Below are 19,574 nucleotides of genomic sequence, written 5' to 3'. Positions count from 1 at the left end.
TACAAAATATGTATTTGTCCAGTTGTGTTTAATATTATTTATCTCTGTATATACAAGGACTGGGCCTCTCGGGAGTGGGAGGGGGTGGGCATCGGGGATCTTTTATTCTGTGAATGTGTTCTTGTGTGTGACTGTTGGTAATGTGTTTTTAACATCTTGACCCCATAGTAACGCTATTTTGTTTGGCTGTATTCATAGGTGTTCATGTGTGGTTGAATGACAATTAAATGTGAAGGGTTGAAAGTGCAGGTGAAGGGATTCCCCCTCTGTTAGTCAGGGAATATGACAAAATAACTATGTGCAGAATGCCTTGGAGAAAACTCTGAGGTGTTATTAAAATGCTCCTGTTCCCCTTGTCATTTTAGATAATAAGAGATTACAGGTTTGAGAATTGCTGTTACAGAAAGCTTGGTATGTTGTTCCGTACATCCTGGTGTGGTACAATCTGCCACCATTTTCTGTCACTGGGGGAGAAGGTATTTTTTATTTATATCAAATTTCTGCATTCCAGTTAAACTGTTAGATACATGGAGCTCCTTTTAATCATCAAGTAATTAATTCTTCAGACAATCAGATCATTACTGGCAGATGAAACACAGTGCGAGGTTGTGATGGAATTCATGACTATAATATGGTACTCAGGATATTTTGTGATGTTTCAGATTTTCTAGAAGTATACAATGCAACATTGCAGTGGTGAAGTTGAGTCAGGGATCACATTTCCCTTGATGCCCTTGTACCTGTTCAACTGGAAGGGAGGGTGGGGTTGGGAGCAAATTACTTGGCCTCTTTTATGGGGACCAGAGTGGAGTCAGATAGTATGTCAGGGAAGGTTTTATTACAAGATTGAATTTTTAAAAGTTGAATATTTGTAAAGAGAATTAATGTCATGTTTTCCTCCCCAGACATTGGTCAGCAGTAATGGAACTATTTTGACCACCATGCCAATGGTGGTTGGGCCGGAAAAGGTTCCAATCAAGCAGATTGTTGGAAATGGAAAAGCACCAGTGGAGGGGCCAAAGGAGGGTGAAAAAAGAACAACACACAACATCATTGAGAAGCGTTACAGATCCTCCATCAATGATAAAATCATAGAGCTCAAAGACCTTGTGATGGGGACGGAAGCTAAGGTCAGTCAGCGGCATTGATTATTTTTTACATACTGTTACGTATCCCGTAACTGGGTTACCAAACCAGCAGAAATGGGTCACTCAGTTGGAGTCTGGATTACTAGAACTAAGAAAGTTTTATTAAAGAAACAAGCAACACAGTACTCTAATCAAAAGGATAATAAATGCAACAGTTCAGCAATGATAAACACACATGTACACAGAATTAGGATAACAGGATCAATCAAGCTCTATCGTCGTCTAGGGGTAAGTGACCAGTTTCAAAGTGACGCAAAGTTCAGTTCAATTGAATTCAGTTCAGTTCACAGTAATCACTGCCGTGGGAGATGGACAGTGGGGGGAAGGAGAGAGAGAACAAAACGAGTGAATATTCAAACGGCTTCCACACAGACCTTCGATATTCTTTGCAGTCAGCTTTCGGGCGAGCCCTTCGTGATGTCTTCTGAGGTCACCGACCATGACTCCTCCGTTTCCAGATACGATCGTTTCTCTGCGGTGAACCTGGGACCCAGGCAAGGGCGGACACACACACCAGGTTCCCGCCGATCATGCCTTCCCACCCTGTGCATCTATGGCTTGGTCCCGCGACCAGCCCTCCAAAACTTCCCACCGACTTATGGGAGGCGCACCGCTTCCAGGGTCTCATTACCTCGTGGTGTCGTGTGTGTCTTGCCTTAGCGAACCTGTCCCTTTTTATCCCCCTGCTGGGGTATCGCCTGTCCATCACTTCAAACAGTTCAGGGTTCAAAGGGGGAGCCGCTCTTGACAGCTCCCTTCTTCTGTTACTCTCTCTCCCGTCCCTTCATTACACATCTCCAAATGCTGCTCCATTGTTTTCTTTATCTCTCTCTCTCCTGAAGACAGGTGGCAGACTAACTGCTGATCCCACTGGTGCCAGCACAGGACAGCTAACATCTTAATCTATGTGTATTCTCGTCACAATACAGATTGCGTTATGATATGTTGTTTGTAAAGATACTAACTTACAAGGATTTTTTTTTTAAAAAGTGCTCATATTAAATAAGTCCCATTCCATAGTTTGTGTTTCATTCATGCAACAATCCAGATTTTAGGAATTTATCCAGACTCAGAGCTCACGATATCTTGAGTTTATTATTGAAAAATATAGCATAAAAACAAGCCCTTCAGCCCAACTAGTCCATGCCAACCAGGTGCTCTCGCAAGCTACTCCCACCTGCCTGCATTTGTCCCATTTCCTTTAAGTGTTTCCTATCCATATACTTATCCAAATATCTTGTAATTGTATCTGCCTCAATTACTTTCTTGGCAGCTGGCTCCATTCATGCGCGTCTTGAAACTCCTGTGACTGTAGTATATATCCTGTTTTACTCCGTCTCTGTTTTACAGCGCGGAATAAGCACTAGGAGTCACGCTGCCCAGCAACCCCACCCCCACCCCTCCCAATTTAATCCTAGCCTAATCACAGGACAATTTACAATGACCAATTAACCTACCAACCAGTATGTCTTTGGACTGTGGGAGGAACCAGAGCACCCAGAGTAAACCCACGTGGTCACAGGGAGAACGTACAAACTCCTTACAGGCACAAGAATTGAACACTGGTGGCCTGTACGGTAATGCATTGGGCTAACCACTACGTGACCATGCCACCCTTAATTTTGGGCTTTCAGATTCTGTGCATATTGCATCTGGCACGGAATCAGAAGTGTTGTGTAAAGAGTTTTGGTTCTGTAAGGGAAAAGTTGAGTCATAATCTAGAACATTATCAGAGTATTTGAGTGATGGTATTTGAAAACAAATATGTAGTTGAATGGCCTTGTATTCATTATTCACATATGAGCTATTTTAATGAGGTACCCGATACTTGGCAAACACTATCGACATCAGCTCAGAAAGCAAGCTTTGAAAAGGGTCGTTTTAAAATATGGAACTCGTGCACCTTTATAACTGAGCTTCAGATACTCTAAAAAGAGCACCTTAAATTAGTTTTTAAATTAGTTTAATATCTTACAAGGTGGTTATTGCTAGTTAGAACAGTTTATGTGGAGAGTTTCAACAAAGCTATTGGATTGGAGGTTTGGGTTTGACCTACAGATGAAGTAGTGTTGAACATGTTTTAATTTAAGCAAGTGCCTAAAATGGAGATAGAGTTTTGTTTTGTCTTTTTAATTTTTCTTTCTCACTGTGTGTTTCTTCACTACCAGCAACACTCAGTAATAGGAAGAGATAGTGCAATTTGCATTAGTTGGGGAATGAAGTTAAGTAGTCAAGGAATCAAACACATTGTGCAGTATATTCTATGACCCTTTCATTAAACTTTTAAAAAATGTAAACGTACATTAATTTGAGCAGCAACAGATGCTCATAGTGGGAAAGGCTGCAGACTGCTTTGGAGGCCAAGTCATTGGGTATATTTAAAGCAGAGGTTGACAGGTTCTTGATTAGTATGGGCACATAAGGTTATGGGGTTAAGTGGGAAAATAAATCAGCCATGATTAAATGCTGAGCAGACTATGTGCTGAATAGCCTAATTCTGCTCTTATGTCTCATTACATTTACTGTATGTAACAACTTTAACATAGTTAAAAAAAAAATCGAAAGAATTTCATAGAAGCTTTATTGGACAAAGTTAAATGTTGAGAGTGAAGCAACATACATAAAAGTTGCTGGTGAATGCAGCAGGCCAGGCAGCATCTATAGGAAGAGGTACAGTTGACGTTTCGGGCCGAAACCCTTCGTCAGGACTAACTGAAAGAAGAGCTAGTAAGAGATTTGAAAGTGGGAGGGGGAGGGGGAGATCTGAAGTGATAGGAGAAGACAGGAGGGGGAGGGATGGAGCCAAGAGCTGGACAGTTGATTGGCAAAAGGGATATGAGAGGATCATGGGACAGGAGGCCTAGGGAGAAAGAAAGCGGGAGGGGGGAAGCCCAGAGGATGGGCAAGGGGTATAGTGAGAGGGACAAAAAGGAGAGCGGGAGAAAGAATGTGTGTATATAAATAAATAACAGATGGGGTACAAGGGGGAGGTGGGGCATTAGCAGAAGTTTGAGAAGTCAATGTTCATGCCATCAGGTTGGAGGCTACCCAGACGGAATATAAGGTGTTGTTCCTCCAACCTGAGTGTGGCTTCATCTTTACAGTAGAGGAGGCCGTGGATAGACATATCAGAATGGGAATGGGACGTGGAATTAAAATGTGTGACCACTGGGAGATCCTGCTTTCTCCCAGACAGAGCATAGGTGTTCAGCGAAACGATCTCCCAGTCTGCGTTGGGTCTCGCCAATATATAGAAGGCAGCATCGGGAGCACCAGACGCAGTATATCACCCCAGCCGACTCACAGGTGAAGTGTCGCCTCACCTGGAAGGACTGTCTGGGACCCTGAATGGTGGTAAGGGAGGAAGTGTAAGGGCATGTGTAGCACTTGTTCCGCCTAGTGGGGTGGCGGGAGGATGGAGTGAGAGCAAATGTGCATGAAATGGGGGAGATGCGTTTGAGAGCAGAGTTGATGGTGGAGGAAGGGAAGCCCCTTTCTTTAAAAAAGAAGGACATCTCCTTCGTCCTGGAATGAAAAGCCTCGTCCTGAGAGCAGATGCGGTGGAGGCGGAGGAATTGCGAGAAGGGGATAGCATTTTTGCAAGAGACAGGGTGAGAAGAGGAATAGTCCAGATAGCTGTACCACCCCACCAGCCTCCGGGTCCAACATATAATTCTCCGTAACTTCCGCCACCTCCAACGGGATCCCACCACTAAGCACATCTTTCCCTCCCCCCGCCCCCCGCTTTCCGCAGGGATCGCTCCCTACACGACTCCCTTGTCCATTCGTCCCCCCCATCCCTCCCCACGGATCTCCCTCCTGGCACTTATCCTTGTAAGTGGAACAAGTGCTACACATGCCCTTACACTTCCTCCCTTACCACCATTCAGGGCCCCAGACAGTCCTTCCAGGTGAGGCGACACTTCACCTGTGAGTCGGCTGGGGTGACTTCCTGCGTCCGGTGCTTCCGATGCGGCCTTCTATATATTGGCGAGGCTCGACGGAGACTGGGAGATTGTTTCACTGAACACCTACGCTCTGTCCACCAGAGAAAGCAGGATCTCCCAGGGGCCACGCATTTTAATTCCACGTCTCATTCCCATTCTGACATGTCTATCCACGGCCTTCTCTACTGTAAAGATGAAACCACACTCAGGTTGGAGGAACAACACCTTATATTCCGTCTGGGTAGCCTCCAACCTGATGGCATGAACATTGACTTCTCAAACTTCCGCTAATGCCCCACCTCCCCCTCGTACCCCATCCATTATTTATTTATTTATATACACACATTCTTTTTCTCTCTCTCCTTTTTCTTCCTCTGTCCCTCTTACTATACCCCTTGCCCATCCTCTGGGCTTCCTCTTTCCCCCTTTCTTTCTCCCTAGGCGTCCTGTCCCATGATCCTCTCATATCCCTCTTGCCAATCACCTGTCCAGCTCTTGGCTCCATCCCTCCCCCTCCTGTCTTCTCCTATCACTTCGGATCTCCCCCTCCCCCTCCCACTTTCAAATCTCTTACTTGCTCTTCTTTCAGTTAGTTCTGACGAAGGGTCTCGGTCGGAAACATTGACTGTACCTTTTCCTAGAGATGCTGCCTGGCCTGCTGCGTTCACCAGCAACTTTTATGTGTGTTGCTTGAAATCGCAGCATCTGCAGATCTCCTCGTGTTTGTGTTAAGAGTGAAATAATTATTCATTTATCTCATTTGGTTGATGAAAAAGGTTGTAAGCTTATTTTCCTACAAGATTACAACTATTTTACTAAATTAAATTGAAAATAGTGTATGGCATTATGTGAGTTATGGTGATCGTACATTTGTTTCCAAGACAGAAAAAATCTAATGTGACTTATTTTACAGATGAACAAATCTGGAGTTCTAAGGAAAGCCATTGATTACATTAAATACCTGCAACAAACTAACCACAAACTACGACAGGAGAACATGGCACTGAAAATAGCCAATCAGAAAAACAGTAAGTAGTGCCAGTGTCATATTAAAGGGGAATTTTCCGCATCTTGCAGCCTTTATAATGACAAGTAGGCAAATTTCAGCTTTTTCCATTTCTAGTTCTAGCCACTTACACTTGTTTGAATTTAAACACAGTTCTTCTTTCATGCACACATCTACTTAATATTATGCTTAAGAGAAAACCTGTTTTTGATGAGATGAATAATTGTAAATCAAAGCAATGGAATTAAATGTTTCCTCTTTACATAATTACAGAGGGTCTGAAGGGATCTGAGATTTCCAGTCTGTTGGATATTGATGCGGACCTGAAGACCGATGACTTCAAATCACATTTATTGATCATGTCACCCCCACCTTCGGATTCTGGCTCCCCAGGCACTTTCTCACCTTGCTCCATTGATTCAGAACCAGGAAGCCCTCTTCTCGATGAAGCAATGGTAACAGTCATTTAACTATATTACTTCTATTTTTTTAAAAACTGTAAACTGTAATGAGTTAAATTTTTGCTTGTTATTATGGTTGATTTGTTATTAATCCTGTGTTCATGCAGTTTGATCTTAGTTTCCTTAATTAAATAACTCATATGTTTGAATATATCTATTATTCTAATTATTAGTGTAAATACGGAATGCTCTTCCTCCAAGAGGATGTATATGCTGCTGGAGGGCAGGATATTATTAAGCACTTGTTAGGAAGTATCAAAATTTATGTAGCAAAGGTGGGCAGATGGTATAGGAGTACAGATCAGCCAATTGTTGAACAGTTTTAATGTGTTGAATGACCTACTTCTGTTCCTAAATATTGCATGTATTACAATGAAACCTTTCCCTACAGGTAAAGGAGGAACCATTGTCTCCCCCCACCCTTGGTATGCTGGACAGCTCCCGGATTCTTCTGTGCACCCTCACCTTTCTGTGTCTTTCTTTCAATCCACTTGCTTCACTGTTTGAACATCGAGTCCATTCACCAGCACTTGAAGATTCAGGACATTCTGGTAGAAGTATGCTTGGGATTGAGGCAGGTAAGCATTCCTTTAACAAATGATCTCCTGCTGAAATACTCTTTTATCTTTGAAATTGGTTTCCTATTTTCCCACCAAAATTATCACATATGTCCCCTTTGCGTGAGCATGTAGTTCTAATGGCTTCTACCTGTCTTTCTCCTTAAATTCTCCCATCTCCTTTATTTACCTATTCCATCTGTTCTTGAATGTTAAGACTTAAACATTCCTGCATCAATCGCTAACCTTGTCAATAAACTTCACAGCTATGAGGAGAACAATATTTTGCTCCTTGTTCTAAATTTTGTATTTTAGTCCTAAATTCATGCTCCTCAGTTACAGGAATGTTTGGTTATTATCCCTTAATCTCAGAACTTGGAGGAAGAAAATAATTCTTCCAGGTATTTTTAAATTTGTATTTCGCTATTCTAGGCAGCAATCCAGTGAATGAGAAGTATACCCACCTCTGAAGTCTCAATATGATTCCTATAGTGTCAAGTTCAATACTGCACACAGTAACTGAATATCCCTTATATTTATAGGTTCAGTATGTTGTAAAACTATGCTTTCATCAGTTTTTGTTCAACGCCTTCAAATTGCTATCTGTAGTATCCTATAGACCTCAACCCTCTCATTTCTCATCTGACCCAGAGAATTCAGTATTTAAGTTTAGCTCATACTCTCATCTTAACAATATTCAAGCATTTTTGTCTTCAGAAAAATTCAGTATCTGGGTATCTACTGCAAATTTGGGCATTCTTACTTTTGCGTTATATCTAAATCATTGATGAATCCATTAAACAGATGTGATCCTAAAACGGAACCAATCTTTGCACCCCCAACTACACTTGTAGCCACTCTGAAAATCTATCTGTAGTTATATTTTTCCCTTAATAGTCTTCCTCTTAAAACTAATCTTCCCTCAGCAGCTGGAGCATTTTTTTACCTCTAGTAATCTTATCACAGTGCTATCATATCACAGGCAGAGTGTCCATGATCACAGCAGTTTCACAGTCCACTGTATCTGTTACTTCCAAGTAATTCTAGGAGTTGTGCTGTGCACAGTTCCTTTTGAAATAATGTTGGGATACCGATTTTCCGTAACAAGGTCATCTCATCCTTACTTGAAAGGCTTTGAAATTTTCCATCCATAGGGTGTTGAGAAACCTGCCCTGTAGTAACATGGATTACCCCTCTCTCTTTTCAAAACGTTTGGTTATTTTCTGTTTGTCTATCCATTTCGCATCCAATCTCAACATAGCCTGAAATATAATTTCTGAACCCTTTGTATTTTACTCATCTAACAGGATATATTCTGCTAGAATCTAGCAATTTTTCTGCCATCAACCTAACCAAATATTGCAGTCTTCCTTTTGCCTGTTACTAGATCTGTCATCTTTCTGTGAATATTTTCACCTCTAATAAGCTTAATAAAGGCTAAAATATTTATTAAATCTTTCTGACAGATTTTGTTCACCACTTACTAAGTTTCATTTGTTTCTCAATACATCTGATTTTAAACATGCGTTTCTTTCTGGTATCTTAGTGAAGTATTTTGCACTTCACTCATATTTATCAAATAGTTGCCTCTTAGTTTTATCTTGGCTTATTTGTGTTTCAGTCTATTATTTTCCTACATGTTTTGTTTTCACTACAACAATGGTGCTGTGGGGGAAGGGTGATGGAAAACAACAGGCAGTTTGACCTCTCTTGCCTGTACTGCCAGTTAGTAAGGACATAGATCATCTTTTACCACAGCACCACTTTCCTGCATGAACTCCATATTGCTTGAATCCCTTAATATCTGAAAATCTAGCAATCCTTTTCTTGAATAAACTCGGTTTATGAGACTCCATAGATCTTGTGGATAGAGAATAGTAACAATTCACTACTCCATACCCTCTGTGTATCTTCCTTCCTCCTTGACTGAACACTTTCATAGTCATAGTCATACTTTATTGATCCCAGGGGTGCTTAATTTAAAGGAACACTCCTAGTAACTTTCCTCCTCGGTGCATTGCTGTATTCAAATTTCAGACTACACTTCGTCAACTTGAAGCCCAAGTTCCTTAAGCTCCAGATGTGATTGGCATGAATGCCAGTGGTTTCTATTAACTTGCTCATTTAACTTCTGCATCAGTTCCATCAGTTCACTAGTGTTGCCATAATTGTCTTTTTTTAAAAATTTAATTCCTACGCCATCATTTTAACTCACCGACCCTGCACTTTGGGGACACCGTGCTGAAAAACATTGTGTTTTTCTGGACACACAAATTCAGTTTCCTGGGCACTACTAGAGTGACGACTTCAATTAAGCAACTCTACCTGGTAACTCAATAACCTGGAGACCAAAGCCTACCTGTTTGCCACTTTACATCATTGAATGGCTGCGGACACTGCTGTTATAGATAACCACAATGAGAATATGTTAGTTTTAATGATTTGTTAATATTGCTTTTGTTGTAAATTTCTACCAATAATATAACAAGTGCTCTGAAGCAATTAGGCCTCATCAGTTTTAGTTTTTGAAATAAATCGTTTCTATTTTAGAAGAGTCCAAAGGTTGGTTTGATTGGATGCTCCCCACCCTAATCCTCTGGCTGGTGAATGGCATCATTGTGCTGAGTGTATTTGTGAAACTCTTCATTTACGGCGAACCCATCACGCGTCTCCATTCTCGGTCCTCTGTCACATTCTGGAGGCACCGCAAGCAAGCAGATCTGGACTTGGTCAGAGTAAGTATTACACTTGAAAAATACGGACACTGGAAATGTGATCTAAAAACAGGCGTTGACTAGAAATGCTCAGCAGGTTGGGCAGTGCCTGTGAGTAGAGGAACGGTAAACATTTCAGGTCAGTAACCCCTCATTGATCTGAATCGTCAACTCTGATTCTCTGTGAATGGATGGTGATTAACGTGCAGTATACTTCCATATTTTTACTCTCGTTGTGGATTACATTTGATTGGGATGTAAGCGAGATGATCATGACTCTAGAAAACGTGTTACATGTAAATCCCTTGTAATGATCTCAAGCATCCTTAAAATCTGACTTTATACAAATTAGAGGGCTACTAAATACTTTTATAACAATTAAAAAGAGACAAGATCTGTGAGCAGTGGTGTTCTGCAGGGACCCCTGTAATTTATGGTGTATCAGTGACCTGGATGAAAATGTAGATGGGTGAATCAGCAAGTTTTCACACGACACCCTCAGATACAAGAGCAGAATTAGGCCATTTGGCCCCTCAACTCTGCTCCACCATTCCATCATGGCTGGTTTATTATCCCTCTCAACACCATTGTTGAAGGGAGTGGGGGAAATAACAGGATACAGTAGGGCATATTGTATAAATTGGCATCAAGACCAGCACGGTGCTGAGGGCTGAATGGCCTGTCTCGTGCTGTATTGTTCTGTGTTCTATGAAAACAGGCTTTAAAGTCCGGGGGGGGGGCGGGGTGTGGGGGGAGGAGAGAATGGAGGATGGTAGTAGCAGCTTTTGTGGTCTTTTTTTTTAGGCGTCCGTTAGTCTCATGAGACCATGGATTTGCGCCTTGGAAGGTTTCCAGGGCGCAGGCCTGGGCAAGGTTGTATGGAAGACCAGCAGTTGCCCATGCTGCAAGTCTCCCCTCTCCACGCCACCAATGTTGTCCAAGGGAAGGGCATTAGGACCCATACAGCTTGGCACCAGTATCGTCGCAGAGCAATGTGTGGTTAAGTGCCTTGCTCAAGGATACAACATGTTGCCTCAGCCAAGGCTCGAACTAGCGACCTTCAGATCACTAGACGAACGCCTTAACCACTTGGCCACGTGCCAACACAAGCTTTGGTGGTAGTGATCATTGATCAAAGTCACCCAACTGAGACTCAAGTATTGAGCTTGGTGGTCTTGGTGTAGTATGGGTGTCTGAGCAAGTTGTTCAGTCATTGGGAGACGTGCTAATTCAGACAGTGTACTGGGAAGACCATGTACAGAGTGATTAATGATGGGCACTCATGGAAAATGCGATCCAAGATCCTGAAATGCATTGAAAAGACTGTTACGTGGGAAACAATATTGTCCCTTATACCCTCAGTATGGAAATTGCATCTGTAAGTCCCTAGCTTTGTGATGCAAAAAGTCCTAGGAATCCTTGTTTACGTGTTTCCCTCTAGAAGTAAATAAAATGATTTCTTAGTTGCTTAACATGGACAGAAAATGCAGTTGAATTTCTGGCATCACTGAGACATATGTCTGCAGACACTGGAATCTAGAGCAATATTCAGTCTTGGAGGAACTTGGCGGCTGAACGGTTGGGGCGGGGGAGGAGAGGAATTGTCAATGTTTTTGGGTTGAAACCCTGCATCAGGACTGAGAGGGAAGATGGCCAGTGTAAAGGGTGCATGGCGATTAGTGAGATGGGAATTTAAGGTGATAGGTGAGCTGAGGAAAAGTGGAAGATGGCAGGCAAGTTGTGCCAGGTAGGGGAGGGTGGAGGGAATTGGTAGACAGTGGCATATGAATGATGGGTGGAGGCTGACAAATAGAAAAAAAGCTGAGAGGCCTATGGAATGAGGTGGCAGTGGAGAAATGTGAAGGCTGAAGAGAGCTCCTAGAGCAGGAGTTCCCAACTTTTTTAAAGCCATGGAGCCTTGCCGTTAACCAAGAGGTCTGTGGACCCCGGGTTTAGAACCCGTGTCCTAGAGAGAGATAAGCAAGAATACCAAGGTCTGTCAGTACTGGAATCTGCAAAGTAAAGAAGGTGATAAATGGGAACCATAAGAGAAGAGGTGAATGGCACTTGGAACCAGAGCCAGATATGGTGGGGAGTGGGTATGAGACCCTGTGGATGTGTAGTGGTGGATAAATCCAGGAGTGAGATGGGGACACAGATGGATGATGGGGCTGCGGTGTGGTTTTGCTGGGGAAGGAGGCAAAAATTGAAAGACCAAAGGAAAGAGAAGGCGCTTCTTAAAATTGGTTCCCTTCCACCAACCCCACTGCCGATCCTGGTGTTGTATCTCTCAGTAATTTGTTTACAATTTACAATTCTACTCTTGCTGAGAGTAAGGACACCTTTGTTATGTTCCCAGAAAAAATTTTAGCAGTCAACTCCTAATTCTGTTATTATTCTTCAGGGCTGCTCATGCTACCTGTGTGCAGTTTATCTAAGCATTGCTATAACTATAGTGATATGTAATTCAATGCATATTGCTTTCCTTTGTTATTATTTTTTATTCCCTTATTTAAACTTTCTGGATAAAAGGGTTTCTTGTGAAGAACTAATATTCTTACTGAGTTTTTTTTAACTGAAAGCTGACCTTTTCATGCTTTTTAAAACTTTTTTTAAAACCAAAAGGAGTCATCTACAAACCCCATTTCCAGAAAAGTTGGGATATTTTCCAAAATGCAATAAAAACAAAAATCTGTGATATGTTAATTCACGTGAACCTTTATTTAACTGACAAAAGTACAAAGAAAAGATTTTCAATAGTTTTACTGACCAACTTAATTGTATTTTGTAAACATACACAAATTTAGAATTTGATGGCTGCAACACACTCAACAAAAGTTGGGACAGAGGCATGTTTGCCATTGTGTTACATCACCTTTCCTTTTAGTAACACTTTTTAATCGTTTTGGAACTGAGGATACTAATTGTAGTAGATTTGCAATTGGAAATTTTGTCCATTCTTGCTTGATATAAGACTTTAGCTGCTCAACAGTCCGTGGTCTCCGGTGTCTGATTCTCCTCTTCATGATGCACCATACATTTTCAATAGGAGATAGATCTGGACTGGCAGCAGGCCAGTCAAGCACACGCACTCTGTGTCTACAGAACCACGCTGTTGTAGCCCGTGCAGAATGTGGTCTGGCATTGTCCTGCTGAAATAAGCATGGACGTCCTGGGAAGAGACGTCGCCTTGATGGCAACATATGTCTCTCTAAAATCCTAATATATGCCTCAGAGTCAATGGTACCTTCACATACATGCAACTCACCCATGCCGTGGGCACTGATGCACCCCCGTACCATCACAGATGCTGGCTTTTGCACCTTTTGCTGATAACAATCTGGATGGTCATTTTCATCTTTGGCATGGGGAACTCGACGCCCGTTTTTTCTGAAAACTAGCTGAAATGTGGACTCATCTGATCACAGCACACGGTTCCACAGTCCTTCGGTCCATCTGAGATGAGCTCGGGCCCAGAGAACTCGCCGGCCTTTCTGCATAGAGTTGATGTATGGCTTCCTCCTTGCGTAATACAGTTTCAAGTTGCATTTCTGGATGCAGCGACAGACTGTGTTGAGTGATAATGGTTTTCCGAAGTACTCCCGAGCCCGGGTGGTTATAATTGTCACAGTAGCATGATGGTTTCTTAGGCAGTGCCGCCTGAGGGCTCGAAGATCACGTGCGTTCAACAGTGGTTTCTGACCTTGCCCTTTACGCACTGAGATGTCTCTGAATTCTCTGAATCTTTTCACAATATTATGTACTGTAGATGTTGAAAGACCTAAGTTCTCTGCCATCTTGCTTTGAGAAATGTTCCTTTTGAATTGACTAACAATTCTCTCACGAATTTTGGCACAAAGGGGTGAGCCACAACCCATCCTTGCTTGCAAAGACTGAGCCTTTGATGGATGCTACTTTTATACCCAGTCACGATACCTCACCTGCTACGAATTAGCCTGCTTAATGTGGAGTCTTCCAATCCGGTGTTACTTGAAAATTATGTGCACTTTTCAATCTTATTTTAACTCTGTCCCAACTTTTGTTGAGTGTGTTGCAGCCATCAAATTCTAAATTTGTGTATATTTACAAAATACAATTAAGTTGGTCAGTAAAACTATTGAAAATCTTTTCTTTGTACTTTTGTCAGTTAAATAAAGGTTCACATGAATTAACATATCACAGATTTTTGTCTTTATTGCATTTTGGAAAATATCCCAACTTTTCTGGAATTGGGGTTTGTACATTATTATGGACCTGTAATAAAATGGGAAACTATTTTCATGTACATTAGTTAAGGTGTTATGGTCTTGTACTTCAATGGAGTTGTACCTACAACTGAATAATATTCTTTTTCTTTTTTTAAAATTTTATTTTTATTTGGTTAAGGAATTCACAAATATCACGTACTTTTTTCACACATATAACCTTATCCATTTTTTAATATGTATAAAACTACAATTATTTATACATTCTTAAGTACACATTGAGATGATATAAAAGGAAAATAAACATTTAAATAGATAATTATGTACTGTGGTAAATCTAACCTATTAGGCTAAGTAATGGAATTAGTTGTTAAGAAAAATGGTAATAATAGTTTCCATATAACCCTTCTGGACCATTTCCACTGGTCCAAAATGTTGTATATAAGCCTATGTATCAACCATTGTAGGTGTTTATATCCTAATTTGTTCATGCTTGCTCCTGCCCGCAGACATAATTATCCAATCCCTATGTATTTATTTACTTAATTTTTTCATTTTTTTATCCCTTTCCCAAATCTTTCCCTTTACTTGTGTTAATTCTCTATTTTCCAAAAGAAAGCAAAAACAAAAAAAACAAACATTTAGACTAAGGGTGCTTACGTTAGCAATATTACTGTGTTGATGAGAAGAGCAGTATAAATCATTAGGAGAGTCATCTAAAGTCTGCTCGCATTGGGGTTATATATTCAATCCATTTATTGCAGATTTGATAAAATTTTTCTTTTTGAGTTCTCAGGGAGTAAGTCAACTTTTCCATTTTAAATATTTCCAAGATAATTTCGTACCAATCTTCTAATGTAGGTGGTATTGGATTTAGCCATTTTCTAGTGATTGATTTCTTACTTGCCGCTAAGAGGGCCTGCAGCAACTTTATATCTTCCTTCTGTTCAAGAAACAATACATGTCCCAAATAGAGCTTCTCAAAGTTCAGAGGTATCTGGGACCTAAGTACCTTAACTAAAGTTCTATGAATACCTTCCCAAAATAGACTTAATTTAGGGCAATCCCAAAAAATATGAAAATGATTTGCTCCTTGGAGCCGCACCTTCTCCAACACATCACATTTGTATCTTTATATTTTTCCTGATATGGGGTCTTGAAGTATCTTATAATGTTTTTCCAACAATGCTCTCTCCAAGTCAAAGAATTGGAGGACCATTGAAAGCTGCAGATTTTCTCCCAAGCCTCCTCTGAAAGTACCAACCCCGCTTCTTTCTCCCACTTCTCTTTAATATACAGTGTATTTACATTTTTAGCATGGGAGAGTGCATTATATAATTGAGAAACTGATTTACTAGGTATTGAACTGCAAGCCGAATTCAGAATCTTGAAAAATTCTAATTCTACTGTTGATAGGTCTGTATATCTACAACTCTGGTTAACGTAGTTTCGTACTTGAAGGTACCTAAAAAAGTCATTATGTTCTAGGCCATGTTTGTCCTGCAGGATTTGGAAACTTTGTAATACTCTTTTATCTATAAATGAGAGGTAGGTTGTAAGACCTTTCTTTATCCATAGCTCAAATCTTTTATCTCCTCTGTTGGGAAGGAATTCGGTATCATATGCACACCATCTAAAGAGTTTTAACATGTTATTAATTCCACATGAATTAACCACCTTCTGCCATACTTTTAATGTAAGATTTATCCAAGCGTTTTTAAATTTTTCCAACTGGGCCATCAATCCTTTGTCAGCTATTGAGGCCTGAAGAGGAAAACTGTCAACTAATCCAAATTCTATTTCCTTCCATCTAGCCTTATATTCCCTATTACACCAATATAACAGAGGGGTTATCTGTGAGGCATAAAAATAATTTCTCAGGCAAGGAAGAACCATACCTCCTCCTTCCTTCCCTAACTGTAAGGTGTTATATCGAATTCTAGGTTTCTTTCCTTGCCAAATGAAGCAGGAAATCCATTTGTCCCATTCCCTGAATTGATTATCATCCACCTCCACCGGTAAAGTACGGAAAAGATACAATAACCGAGGAAGAATATTCATTTTTATAGTATTTATCCTTGAATTTAAACTTAAAAAGGGGATAAGATTCCATCTATGCATATCTGCTTTTATCTCTGAGATTAATGGCCCATAATTTACCTGTGACAGTGTTGAAAGATCCTTCGGCAGGGTTATTCCTAAATATTTTAATGATTTAGCTTCCCACTTAAGATCATATGTATCCTGCAATTTTTTGGATGGTGTATAATTTAGGGACATAACCTGCGTTTTCTTTACATTTATTTTATAACCTGATATTTTCCCAAAGTCATCCAACAGTGTAAACAATCCTATAAATGATTTTTCTGGTTCACTCAGATAGACCAAAACATCATCTGCGAATAACGCCACTTTCTGTTCAATCCCTGCCATCTTGATACCTTTTACGATTTCGCTCTGTCTTATTAGTTGGGCAAGCGGTTCAATATATAGCGCAAAAAGGAGAGGAGAAATTGGGCATCCCTGTCTAGTGCCTCTCTCTAAGATGAAGGAGTCAGAGAGGTCCCCATTTATCTTAATTCGGGCTGTAGGGCTGTCATATAGAGTCTGAATTACTTTAATAAACTTTTCTTGAAAGCCGAATCTTCCTAACACTCTGTATAGGAATGCCCAACTAACCGAATCAAAAGCTTTCTCAGCGTCCAATTCTACTACCATTGTCTCTGTCTCGTTCTTATTAACCTGTTCTAATATGTGCAGAGTTCTCCTTAATGTTGTCCTGTGTTTGTCTTTGTTGAATAAATCCAGTCTGGTCTAAATGGATTAGGCCAGGTAAAAGCTTTTCCAATCTGCGCACTAATATAGATGTAAATAGTTTGTAATCTAAATTAAGAACACTAATTGGCCGATAATAGCCACATTCTAGTTTATCTTTACCCTCTTTAGGAATAACTGAAATAATCGCTTCTCTCCAGGAAGGTGGAGTTTCTCCTCTCTGCAAGATCCAATTAAAGGTGTTAAGTAGTAATGGGGCTAACTGTGTCTTCAGGGACTTGTACCACTCTGAGGTAAACCCATCAGAACCCGGGGACTTTCCAGCCTTTAACCTAGAGATGGCCACGTTCAGTTCTTTGACAGTTACTGGTTCTAATAATCTTTCATTTTGTAAATCTGTAAGTTTAGGTAGATCTAAAAAATTCAATACACTGTCTATATAGGGCTCATTGGGGGGCCCGGGGTTGGGAGTACAGCTCTCGATAATATGTTTCAAAACTCTCTTGAATTTTCCCTATTGTACTCTCCACAAGCTTTGTCTTTGGATTCTTTATTTTATGAATTGTATTGTCTGCTTGTTGTTTTCGTAATTTATATGCTAATAATCTAGCTGATTTACCTCCTACTTCATAATTCTTTTGTCTCAGGTAAAGAAAATTTCTTTGAGTTTCCAACGTATAAATATTGTCAATTTCACTTTGCAATTTCCTAATTTCCTGTTTTCGATTTGAATTACTTTTGTTGCTATCTACAACTTGAAGTTGTTTTAATTTTCCTTGAAGGTCTGCTAATTTTTGTGCATTGATTTTTTTCATGTGAGTGGTAATGGAAATAATTTTCCCTCTCAGTACAGCTTTCAATGTATCCCATAAGATCACTGGTGATGTTTCTTCTGTGTCATTAAGGTCTAGATATTCTTTGATTTCTCCCCTTAATCTCTCCATTACTTTCGGGTTATTGAGTATATGTGAGTTTAGCCTCCATAGTGTTTTCCTCATTTTCCTTTCCAGGATTAGAGACATAGAGACTGGGCTATGATCCGACAGATCAATTGTTGCAATATTACAGTTTTTTATCCTGAGTCTATCTGTATTAAAGATAAAGAAATAGTCTATCCTTGAATAGGCTGAATGAGGGAAAGAGTAATATGTACAATCTTTACTAGTAGGGTGTAATTCCCTCCAGACATCTATAATTCCCAACTCCTCCATCAATGAATTCACTTCCCGAGTCAGAGGTTTATTCTGAGTAACTATTCTTGAAGAATCTAATATAGGATCTAATCTAATATTAAAATCCCCTCCACAAACTACTACCCCTTGAGAACTGACCATTAGGTCAAAAATGTGTCTATAAAATGACCATTCACAACCTGGAGGAGCATAAACATTCCGCAATGTTATTTCTGTACCTTCTATTCTTCCTGTGATTTTTACGAACCGTCCTTCTTTGTCTCTAGTCTCTGAAATATGTTCATAATTAAGAGTACTTGATATTAAAGTAGCTACCCCTCTTTTGTGACTCAATTTATATGTTGAATAACATACATGCTTAAAGCCCATTCTTTTTAATTTTCCATGTTCAGATTGGCTCATATGTGTTTCCTGGAGGAAAGCTATTTGTGCCCTCTCTTTTTTCAATTTAGACATAATCTTATTTCTTTTAATTGGATTCAAAACCCCATTAACATTATAGGAAATTATTTTTACCAATTCAGTTTTCATTTTTCTCTAGTAGAAAAAAAACACACTCCTTTTCTAACCAAACAGTAAGCAATCCCTTCTCAACAGTAAACCAAGACATATAACCACACCCTAGACATTTTTAAACGTGCAACATTTGAAAATTTTTCCCGACTTCCCACAGTGAGGCCTGAGCACCGACCCGCCTCAGTTCAGAGGGATAACCTCTATCTTCACCCTGTGTTAGAGGGCCCTCAGCAGTTTGAATAATCATAGAGAATTTTCTCCTATTTATGTCTCGACCATATTGCTATCATTCAAGTTATTCCGTCTAGTTTATTTTCAGTTACCAGTTTTCATTTTACCTTTAAGTCCGATTTACTCTTTTCAGTCATTTCTCTTAATTAATCTGTGTTCTCTGTACATTCGTGTCTGAATATTTGCAGCTTTTCCTTGTAGTTTGACACTCTGGTTCGAGTGGAGCGTCCTCGCCCCACTAACTGCCACGACTTCTGCCGAATCCTCTCCAGTAGCGACTCCGGTTGGGTGATAACTTTAATAGGTAGTCCCCGGTCTGCCAGGTCCAATGTTGCCTCCTCCACCGTAGCGTAAGTTTTTGTCCCTTCGTCGTAAAAGACTCTCAGCCGAGCTGGATACAGGGTCTGGAATCTGATGTTGTTTTCCTTCAGGGCTCTCCGTGTTTCCGTATATTCCTTCCATCTGGCAAGAATCCCCGGTGCGTAGTCGTGGTCTAAACTGATTTTACAGTTGTTCCACATGAAACCTTTCTTTTGCCATGCCCTTTTAAGCACCTCTTCCTTCGTTCTGTAACTGAGAAATCTGACCAGAATCGATCTGGGCTGGGCGCCTGCTGGAGGCTGTGGTGCCAACGCGCGGTGAGCTCTTTCTATCTGTAGCTCTTTTGCGGCCGGTATATCAAGGTTCTCTCTATGTAGCTTCTCCACGAAGGGAATCATCAATCCGGGTTTACCTTCAGTACCTTTGGGAACTCCGTAAATCCTCACATTTTCCCTTCTCGAGCGGCCTTCTTGATCTATTAGTTTCCACTGGAGCTGGCC

The 19,574-nt window shown here is 40.5% G+C and overlaps 1 protein-coding gene across 1 annotated transcript in view; it reads left to right on the top strand.

Moving 5' to 3' along the window:
* The window catches only part of LOC140204865 (sterol regulatory element-binding protein 2-like), a 65,015-nt gene that overhangs the window by 14,358 nt on the left and 31,083 nt on the right, over positions 1-19,574 (top strand). The window contains exons 5-9 of the mRNA XM_072271745.1: positions 906-1,130; positions 6,009-6,123; positions 6,375-6,556; positions 6,954-7,140; positions 9,670-9,854. Of these exons, the coding sequence (XP_072127846.1) occupies positions 906-1,130; positions 6,009-6,123; positions 6,375-6,556; positions 6,954-7,140; positions 9,670-9,854 (894 nt within the window). The remainder of the gene's footprint in view (positions 1-905; positions 1,131-6,008; positions 6,124-6,374; positions 6,557-6,953; positions 7,141-9,669; positions 9,855-19,574) is intronic.

This window comes from Mobula birostris, chromosome 11 (genome assembly GCF_030028105.1).
Source record: "Mobula birostris isolate sMobBir1 chromosome 11, sMobBir1.hap1, whole genome shotgun sequence".
Taxonomy (NCBI): Eukaryota; Metazoa; Chordata; class Chondrichthyes; order Myliobatiformes; family Myliobatidae; genus Mobula; species Mobula birostris.
The sequence above is the reverse complement of the archived record's forward strand: the minus strand, read 5'-3'. Positions and strand labels throughout refer to the sequence as shown.